Source organism: Condylura cristata, unplaced genomic scaffold, assembly GCF_000260355.1.
Source record: "Condylura cristata isolate star-nosed mole 26May11 unplaced genomic scaffold, ConCri1.0 scaffold00021, whole genome shotgun sequence".
NCBI classification, from domain to species: domain Eukaryota; kingdom Metazoa; phylum Chordata; class Mammalia; order Eulipotyphla; family Talpidae; genus Condylura; species Condylura cristata.
The window spans coordinates 30012528-30023201 of record NW_004567122.1 but is presented as its reverse complement, the minus strand read 5'-3'; the positions used below and the strand labels follow the sequence as shown (position 1 = coordinate 30023201).

Below are 10674 nucleotides of genomic sequence, written 5' to 3'. Positions count from 1 at the left end.
AGAACTGGAAAGGTTAGTTTGTGCAAAAGTTGTAAACAAATGTTCAAAACATCACTATAATGTCAAAATGTGGAAGCAACCAATTAATGACTTCCTGGGGCTGCAGAGAAAGGGAAATGGGAAATGACTGTTAATTATATTATGTATAATATATATATATATATAAATGGTAATTCAACAATAAAAAAACAAATAATCAATAAATGGAAAAAGGTTTGAATAGATATTTCTCCAAAGAGATACAAATGGCCATTACGCACAGAAAAAGCTGTTCAGTTTCATTAGTCATTAGAGAAATGCAAATCAAAATCACAACGAGATATAATTCCATACCAAGATGGCTATAATCAAAACAAACAAAATGTCAGCAAGAATTTGGAGAAAGTGAGCCCCTTATACTTTGTTGGTGGGAATGTAAAATGAATACAGCTACTGTAGAAAATGCCTTAGTAGTTACTCAAAGTTCAACCATAGAGCATAATGTGACTTAGCAATTCTATTCCTACATAAATACCCAAGAGAACTGGAAAGGTTAGTTTGTGCAAAAGTTGTAAACAAATGTTCAAAACATCACTATAATGTCAAAATGTGGAAGCAACCAATGTCAATCAGTGAACAAAATGTATATTGAAAATGTGGTATAATGAAAAAAATGAATTATTACAACCAAGCATTGATACATATAGAACATGTAGAAACTTTGAAAATTATATTGTCAATGACAAGAAGTCAGACACAAAGGACCATATCTCATATGAGTCCATTTACATGAAATACCTAGACTAAACAAATCTAGAGACGAAAGTAGATTAATGACTTCCTGGGGCTGCAGAGAAAGGGAAATGGGAAATGACTGTTAATGGGTACAAGTTTTCACTTGGTAGTGATGAAAATATTTTAAAATAAATATTGGTACTGCTTGTATAACTTTGTGAATATATTTTAAAAACCTCTAAAGTATATACCTAAAAGAGTGAATTCTGTGATATGGTAATTATATTTCAATTTTTAATTGAAATGGAAATGTAAATTTGAAAAACACTTCAAAAATGTTTTAATTCCCTATTTTGATAAATGATTGTGGTTATATAAGAGAATATCTTTGCTGTTGGGAATATATACTGAAGAATTTAAGGACAAAGGAGGTATGATGTCCACATCTTTTTCTAATGGTTCAGAAAATAAAGTGTATATCAGGAAAGGTGAAAATGGAGAGGGAAGAGAGATAGAATATGAATTATCATTAACTGATGGCTCAGAAAATTGTTTATGAAGGGAGACAAAGAAGACCATAACTGGTGAATAAAGGTAAAGGATATAAATAAGAAATTAATCGTATCATTTTGCAAGTTCTCTGGAAATTTGAACTGTTATCAAAATAAAAAGTAGCAACAAAGACAATGTATCCAATATAATTAATTGCCTGAGAATTTTGCTCTTTGATAATGATAGTTTGTAGTTTGTTTCATGTATGGTACTAAAAAGTCAGCAGTTATACTATTTTTAAAAGGCAAAAATAAAATGTAGAGATTTCTCAGAAAATAAGTAAATGCAACTTTTAAAAAATAATTAGAAGTTGACAGGAGCACAAAGTCCTTTCAAAGTGTACCATTCAAGTACTATCAACTGTACTATCAACTGACATGGACAAATTCTTTTACCATCTTATTCACAAAAAGTCCATGTGAAAACTTTTCAATTGTATTTCAGTAAAGAAAATACAGGTTTATTTAATACCTACCATAATGAGATAGTTTTTTTTTAAGAATGGACTCATATCTAATCATATAAAAATATCCTTTCCAGCATTTACTCAATATACAAAGCATCATCATCAATCACAAATTAGCCATTAGGACAAACTGAAAAACTAATGATTATATTACAAAATAATTATTATTACAGAAACTTCTACTCAGAGCACAACATCCAGTATTAATTGAGTCCAATGGCTTAGGGAGGGTCTCATGAGTGCTCAGTTTTTCTATCTCTCTCTGTTAAGATACATCTTAAAATTTATCTGAAATCTCAAGGGACTTCATGATTTCAAAGCCTAAATACAAAAGTTACAGTTATCAAAACAGTATGGTATTTGCCAAAAGGTTAAGTATATTGACCAATGGAAAAGAATAGGACCCAGAAGTAAATGCTTCTGCACGGTCAACTGCTTTTCAACAAGGATGCCAAAGCAATTCTACATTTTCAATAAATGGTATTGGAAAAATGTGATCTCCATATGCAAAGAATTAAGTTGTACCCTGCTCTTCCACCATGTGTGAAAATGAACACTAAGAGCTAAAACTATAAAAACTTGGTTTCCAACCTAACTTCTCTCACTACAAACCGTTAAATACATCCAATTTACCTTATCAACTGAGTAAACTTCTGCTCAATTCTTTGGTTTTTAGGCTAATCCTTGGGAGTATGCCTGTCTTTTTCTTTTCCAAATTGTGCACTCACACAAATGGGTCAAACCACTATGATACAGTGGAATAGCTCCTTAAAACACACACACACTTTATACTATTGAAATCATTAAGGACAATGAAGGTGTATGTAGAGAAAAGACAAAAAGTGCTCTCTGACAAAAGTGTTGCTAAATTGCAGTAGCATATAAAAAAGAGTTTATATACAATGTTACTTTCTCCCTGGTTTAGATAAAAGTTGACAGGAAGAAAGGTAAACCAGCTAAATCATCCTAAAGTAAATGATCGTCATTCAATAACTAATAATAATTAGTACATGGATTTTAACTTTTACAGATTAAATTATAGTAACAATATTGAAATAAAACCAATGTTTCCTATGTTGGCAGAGGTATAAAGCTGGGTATACCTTTCTAGATAATGGTTTTAATATTTCTTAATTCTTTTAAAATAAATAATAATATGGCCCTCCTTGGTAGCAGAACAGGTTAAAAAAGCACAGCAATGTGAAGCTATCTGTAGCCATTGCAGTAGGAGTTCGATTCCTGGCCAGGGAGGGCAGCTCCTCCCCCTACTTCTGGCCTGTAGCCCAGTTCTTGTACAGATGAATAAATCTTTCAAAAAATTAAAATAGTGATAAGGCCTCATCTTTTTAAGTAAGTTAAATTATGAAATTATCTTAAAAGAGTGCCCCTATTATACTCAATGGCACAATTTGATTGCTTTCTTAATATGTCAATCTACATGGCAATCACCAAATTCACTAAATATTATTAAGTTTTTCCAACAAAGCAACCATGGATTGGAGGCAAGCCTTTCTTAAACAACCAATTTAAATCTTAGCTACAATGCATCAGAAGAGAAGTAGACAGCAGGACAATCTAGCAGCAAGATAACTAAAACATTCTTAGTTTTTATAGACAAGCAATAGGAGAGGTAAATATATTTTGTTACAAATTAGCTGTGTGAACCTGGACAAGTGACACAACTCAATGGTTTCCATGTTTGAAGCTTTATCCAGGGTCTTGGTAAGAGGTTTCTGATTGATATTTTGTCAAAAATGGGCATGTCAAAAATATATTTATCTTACAAAAGAAAAAGTGGGAAAATAGCTTTGTTAAGAAATTTGTTGTCCTTACTTTTCTCATTTCATTTTCACTCTATGAGAACTCCAAACATGAACCAAGCAAGCATTTATTGAAGAAACAGCAGTAACCAGAAACTGCTAATTTCTTAATATGAAGAAGGAAAACTGGCATGGCTTTCGAGTTTAGTACTTTAGCTTCACCACTTATTAGCTGTATAACGTTTTGGCCATTTTTTGTTGTTATTGTTTGTTCTTTGGAGTCATCATTTCTCTGAGCCTCCATTTACTTATCTATAAAAATGAAAATAAGGGCCCTCCGTGGTGGCACAGCGGGTTAAAGCACTGCACTGGGAAGCTTAGGCCACTTCCGCATTGGTTCGACCCCACCTGCCCGGGAGGAGATCCACATGGCCCTCCACATGGCATGGCAGACCTCTCCTGACCCGCCCCTGCTCCCCTCAGCAGTGTGCTTTGTCGATCTGCCTGTTCTGCTCCCCACTCTGTCCCTGGTGAGTCCTTTCACCCTCTGCATCTCTGGCCTGTACCCCAGTTCTGTATGAATAAATAAATCTTTTTTAAAAATGTAAATAAACTATTATAATAAAATATAATTTAATTTAAAAAAATGTAAATAATGCCTACCTTTTAGGGGTGTTAAAACCATTCAATAACAAAAGGATCCAGTATGATACTGGAATATAATAAGCATTCAATAAACATACCTAACAATGAGATGAAATAGGATTATCATTAAAATTCTATGATTTTTATAGACAAGCAATAGGAGACGTAAATTTAAATTGTGGGCAATAAAATCCAAGAAGATAGGCTGAAACAGTTCATTTATAGAGCGGAGTGAGAATTATTTTATTTCTTACAGCTTTGCTTCTGTAGGAAGATAAATTTGGCAAAAAAAAATTAAAAAAGGTAGTCTCATTTCTTTTTACTAGCCAATTCCAGCAGTTCTTTTTGCAAGTTGCTTGCTTTCTTTAAAGCAATATATTTTGTTTATCTTATCCATCATTGAATCAAAAGACCAGAATTGACTTTCAAAGGTGATTAGGACACCATCACTCTATCACCTAGTAGGCTCAGAAAGAAATGAACTAAACTCATTCCTACACTTCATTTCTAACCTGCCTTATAACTTTGATTAAATTCACAGCTCCCCATACTTCCTAAGTTTATCACTTAAAAATCACACATGAATAGTATGTTATCTCTTATATAACAATGGAGAAAATAAAAATACTTATTTTGTATTTTCTTAAAGATATTCTGAAAGGAGAAGACATTAAAAAGTATAGAGGGGGCCCTCCCTGCACAATGAGTTAAAGTGAAGCATTAGTAGGCTATCCACAGCCACTGCAGCACAAGTTCAATCCCCAGCTAGGGAGGTGACCCACATGGCATGGCTGACCTCTCCTGACCTGCCTGCTGCTCCCCTCAACAGTGTATTCCAGTACATCTGCCTATTCTGCTCCCCACTCTGTCTCTGATGAATCCTCTCACCCCCTGCACCTCTGGCCTATACCCCAGTTCTTATATGCATAAATAAATAAATCTTTTTAAAAAAATGTATATAGCAGGGCCACCCTGGTGGTGCAATGGGTTGTCTCTGGTGGTACATCGAGTTAAGTCTCTAGTCAGCACTATGAAGCTATCAGCAGTCACTGTAGCATGAATTGGATCCACCACCTCAGGGAGCTGACCCACATGGTATAGTAGACTCTCCTGTCCTGCCTGCTGCTCCCCTCAGCAGTGTATTTCAGTCAATCTGCCTGTTCTGTTCCCTACTCTGTCTTAGTAAATCCTCTCACACCCCTCCTCCCACCACTTCTGGCCTAAACACGAGCTCTGGTATGCATAAATTAAGTAAAATAAATCTTAAAAAAATATATATTACAGACCAGAGTAAGGATGGGATCAAGTCTTTTGATTATATTTGCCTTTATATTACTTGACTTATATGACCGTAATTACCTATATCAAGATGTACTAAGTAATAACCAAAAGAAAACCCCCTATATACTTCAAGTTTCATAAGGGTTTCCTTATTATGAAAACTAATCAACTCCATTTTGATCCACCATTCATATAACCATATTCATCAACGTATCATTTTACATGTAAAATAGTAAGACTTCATATAACAAAACTTGCACAAGATTGACACTCATGCAATATGTAACTTCTTTTACAAGTATTTCCAGTACATCCAAAATTTGCTCACTAAACTAGTCATATGTCCTACTTTGTTACTGTAGTGATATTTTATAAAATCAACTCTTTTCTACCTTGAACAAGTTCCCTAAAGTTTTCAAAAAATTCATTCCCATGGAAAATAAATGAGCATTTCAAAAATAACACAGTATGTTAAGTGGAAGTTTCCCAAAATGATAAATTTACTATAGAAAACATAGTTTTAAACTTTTCAGTACCGTCTCTTAAACTTAGCTCTTTCCAGGTTCTGAGTATAAGCTTCAGATACTATTAAAGCAGTGACTCACCTTGTTTACCTGAAGTTAAAATACAAAGCATTAGTGGCAAAATTGCCATCCTTGATAAGAGGGGCCTCTAGAGCAGTGATTTCTCAACCAAGGGTGATTTTGTTCCCTGGAGACATTTTTGCCTGTCATAACTGGATAGGCTCTACTAGCATTTAATGCATAAATGCCAGGAATGCTTACAAATGCATTAGACAGTCCCCCCCAACAAAGAATTATCTGTCAATAAGTTGCTGATGAAAACTCTTGCTCTCAATTAGAGTTACTTATGAGTAACCCTGAAGGAAATTATCTATTCTCCATTAGAAAATTGGAATAGGGTATTTCTTCTATAAGGTCTGTATTTTTAACTATAAAAATAATTTTCAGGGACCTCCCTGGTAGTGATTAAATAACAGCACTATGAGGTTATCCACAGTCACTGAAGCATGAGTTCAATCCCCAGCCAGAGAGGTGATCCACATAGCGAAGCAGACCTCTTCTGTCTTGCCCACTGGTCCCTCAAAAGTATATTTCAGACAATCTGTCTGTTCTGCTCCCTGCTCTATCCCTGGTGAATCCTCTTATCCCCCGCACCTCTGGCCTATAACCCAACTCTTCTATGCATAAATAAATAAAATATATATTTTTTTTAAATAATTTTTTTCCAAAGAAAAAAATTTCCTACAAAGTTTTTGCTGTAACTTGCCATACATAGCTGTATACAATTTCAGTGTATTTTTCCTACATTTAAATAAGGCACTAGCTTCAAGGGAAGAAAAAATACAACGCAGTATGACAAAGTTATGTTTTCTAATTGGATGTTCTTTAAAGTGTGTACATACAAACATACATATACATATATGAGCTTATATATATAGGTCTGGAAATTTTACTAGAAAAATTTTAATATTGGCTACATCTTAAAAGAGTATGACGTGAAGTAGAGATGAGGACAATTTTTGGTTTTGACCTTATTTCTACTAGCTACACTGCCTAATTTTTCACATTTCTAATTATCAGAGGAAAATGTCAGGTATGTACATAACATATTCATAAATTCTTATGACAAGAAAACCTAAAAGTCATTAACCTCAGCAAAGTTCTTTCTTTAGGAGTTTTTCTTTTTCTTTTACTTTTTTTTATAATAAAAGACTATGAATCTAAAACCAATTCTCAAAATTGGATTTTATACAATTTTCAATCTGAACTCTAGTCTAACAATGGGTACATTTCAATAGGTTCCAATGCAAGTTTGATTCTTCTGTTCAAGGCCTTGAACAGCTAAGGATCATGCTCAACATGCCTGAAAAAAAAATTACAAAACAAGTATTTACCACAATGTTTAAAACACGAACAAAAGAATCAAACGGTAGCATTCCTTAACCTAGCAGTTCTAATATCAAATATATATATATATAAAAAGACCCTAGTGTCCCTTCCTCAAATTTAAAGATCTTTTGATTCAGCAAAGGTAAACAGTTTTTTTTTTTCACTCAGTTGTTGGCTCTGATAAGGAGAGGTCATTAGACTATCTACACCTGTGTGCCAAATGTATAGGACTTCCAACTAATTCTAGAGCAAATATACTAGGCCTCCACAGTTTTTACTCATTTCTCACCTAAGTCCTCTCCCATGTAGGGAACAAGACGAACTTCACTCAAACTAAAATCCAGCTTATTGTCTTTCTGGAATTCCAGATTCTAAAAACTCAGTTCTAAAACACCTTGGAAAGATGAAAATAAAGATACTTAGTATTAGTCATCAGATGCCACTTGAGTGAGTGTTTTCTATGGAACATTATGTATATAGTCTTTTGACATTGGAAATTCAAAGCAAATAATATAGGAGATGGTAGCTCATCCTGTCAGAAAAAAGGCTACAAATTTGCTTGGGAAAATAAGTTATTTCACTCAGAAAGGCATAGATTGTACATTAACATATATCTTACACAACAAAGACTAGATACCCTAGGAATTAATTCTCCATGTGATATGGGAGAAAGAGAACATAAAAACAAAATTTCCAGGCCCTCCCTGTTGGCACAACGGGTTAAAGCACAACAGGTTAAAGCACAACACTATGAAGCTATCGCAGTCACTGAAGCACCAGTTCGATCCCTGGTGACCCACATGGCACAGCAGACCTCTCCAGAACCACCTGCTTCTCCCCTCAGCAGTGTATTTCAGTCAGTTTGCCTGTTCTGCCCCCCACTTTGTCTATGGTGAATCTTCTCACCCCCCTGCACTTCTGACTGTACCCCAGTTCTTGTATGCATAAATAAATCTTAAAAAAAGATTACTTCAAAAACTCATGACCCAAAGAATTAGATTTATGATTGTAGTCTCTCTAACAGTCAATCTCTGAAGAAAGTTAAGAATATGACTTATGTAAAAGAATTGACCTCTGATCTCATTTATGAGAATTATGTAAAAAATAGTCCAGAAAAATCAAGACATCTTTATATCACATTTAAGTCAAAGCAAACCTTTTCAGTCTCTTACAAATTTCACAGAAAAATACTCTCATCTCTGTATATGTATTCTAAGTTCATCTTTCATCACTTTCCATCGAAAGTATAAAAGAAAATCTTCATAAACCCAACAGTGGTGGTGTTTCACAGACTCTCCCATCACTGCCTACTCTGTAACATCCTGTCCCACCTTGGCTAGAAGTAATTTCTCTTATACTGAAACTCAATATACAGACACTTAAGGGACTATCTCTCTTACTCCCCACACACTTATTTCCAAAGCAAGATGGCTGGGTGAGAAATAGACTATGGTCTTAAATCTAAAGGAAGCCCTGTTCAGACCTAGAATATAAGACAATGCAATTTCTCTTTATTTCTCTCAAATACAAAATAATTGTACACAAAGAAAAACACCAATATTTTACCACCATCAGAGTTATAAGGGATGAACCACACGTCTTAGAACCAAAATCAAAAACTGAGCACTTAGAACAACAGTTATCACGAGAGGGTACTATATCCAAGCCACAATGCAGACAAGTGAGTGTGAGAGTGTGTGTGTGTTTAGTATCCCTTCCCTACAGCCCAAAGATCATGCCTACCATCCTAAGTTGTTCAGTCCTAATGGTCCGACAAACGCTTAAGAGTGAAAAGAAACGGAAGACTCGAGTAACTAATTCCCCTCACTCCAAAAGGTGTCAGTGGGGTGCCTCACCTCCCAGCTGAAAGGGGAGGGGGAAAAAAACGCCAGAATTCAGCTATCCAGTCCTTATTATGAAGCTCAAAAATGCACTGGAACTTTCTTTTCCTAACTTCACAAAAGGTCCCAGGTGCAAGACTCACGTGATTTCCAGGGTAAAGCAGAGAGCTCATTAATACTCACCTGACTCGAACTAACGCGAGGCATCGAGAACCCTTCATCCATACACAGGATGGTACAAATGCCAACCGCTCAACTTTGGGGAGAGGCACACAGTGGGGATCCTCCCCCCCACTCCGCGCCCCCACCCCCGTCTCTCTCAGTACCAAGGGCAGGGACTCAGGCAAGACCCCGCCTCCGCCCCCCCACCCCGCCCCAATCGCCAAAGCGGGGTGGGCGGGAGGTAGCCAGTCTCCCAGTTCCCGCGCGAAGCTCAGAGGCCAAAGGACTCCCTATTGTGGATCTACTGAAGGTGCCGGGAACCGGTTCGGCTCGAGCCGCGGGGCTGAAGAGCAAGCTGAGGGCGCACTAGGCCCGCACCCCTGTCCCTGCCGCCATGCAGCCGACCGCTGTCAGAGAACGACTCCGCCCGAGCAGCCTGAAGGTGGCCCGGGCCCTGTGCCGGCTCGGGAGAATTCACGCCGCACGCTGTGTGGAAGACTGGGGTCCCGAAGCCGTACCTCAGACACCTCGTCCTCGTCGCTGCCAGAAGCGCCACCTCCACCCCCGGTCCTCAGCACGGCGGCCGCCAACTTGAAATCCAGAGCCGCGTCCCCTCCGCCCGCTCCGCTGCCGCCGCCACCGACTCCCGGCGCGGGCCCGGCCTCCCCAAAGAGTCTCACAGTGCGGATCCCTAGTCCGACCCCTCCCGGCGGAGGCGGCTCCGAGGCCCCGGCCGGGGCGGATCGCGGAGCCACTGAGTCCAGGTCCTCCTCAAAGGAGGTGCCGCCGCCTCCGCCGTCGGTCAGCATGGTTCGCACGCGGAGCCGGAGACGCTGCCGAGTCACTCGCGGCCCCCGCCGCCGATCCCGGGAACGAGAGGAGCAGCAGGAGGAAGAAGCGTCTCCTTCCCCCCGTCCCAGCAGCGCCACCAACTTCTCACTGCCTAACCTGCTGACTCCCGCCCCTCGCACTCGTCACTGGCTGAAGCCTCCCAGCCGCTGCAGATCATTGGCCAAGGGACGCCGTCGCTCAGGCTCTTCGTCACGCGCAGCGCTCTGGCTCGCGGCCCCCAAGCTGCGTTGACCCGCGCAGACCTAGGCGGTTGCGAACACCCGCCCCCTACTCCCCACGCGCCGATTTCCGGTCTTTTTCTGTGTCTATTGGTCAACCTCTATGACTGTCGCGTCACGACCTTAAAGTCGATTAGTTGGCCTTATGGTCAGTCATAGTGACCCTTGATAATGGGAGACTTCATTGGCGGCATAAAGTGTCGGTCATTGTGTCACAGGACGTCGCGCGATACAATTGGCCGCTGAGAACCCATTCATCCCACCCCCATC

At 38.5% G+C, this 10674-nt stretch overlaps 1 protein-coding gene across 9 annotated transcripts in view; it reads right to left on the bottom strand.

Moving 5' to 3' along the window:
* LOC101623890 (ankyrin repeat and KH domain-containing protein 1) overlaps positions 1–10288 on the bottom strand; it is a 130459-nt gene extending 120171 nt beyond the window's left edge. For all 9 annotated transcript variants that reach the window (XM_012727829.1, XM_012727830.1, XM_012727833.1 and 6 more), the window contains exon 1: positions 9853–10288. In XM_012727829.1, coding sequence (XP_012583283.1) covers positions 9853–10143 — 291 coding nt within the window. In that variant the 5' untranslated portion in view covers positions 10144–10288. The remainder of the gene's footprint in view (positions 1–9852) is intronic.
* Between the last annotated feature and the right edge of the window lie 386 nt (positions 10289–10674).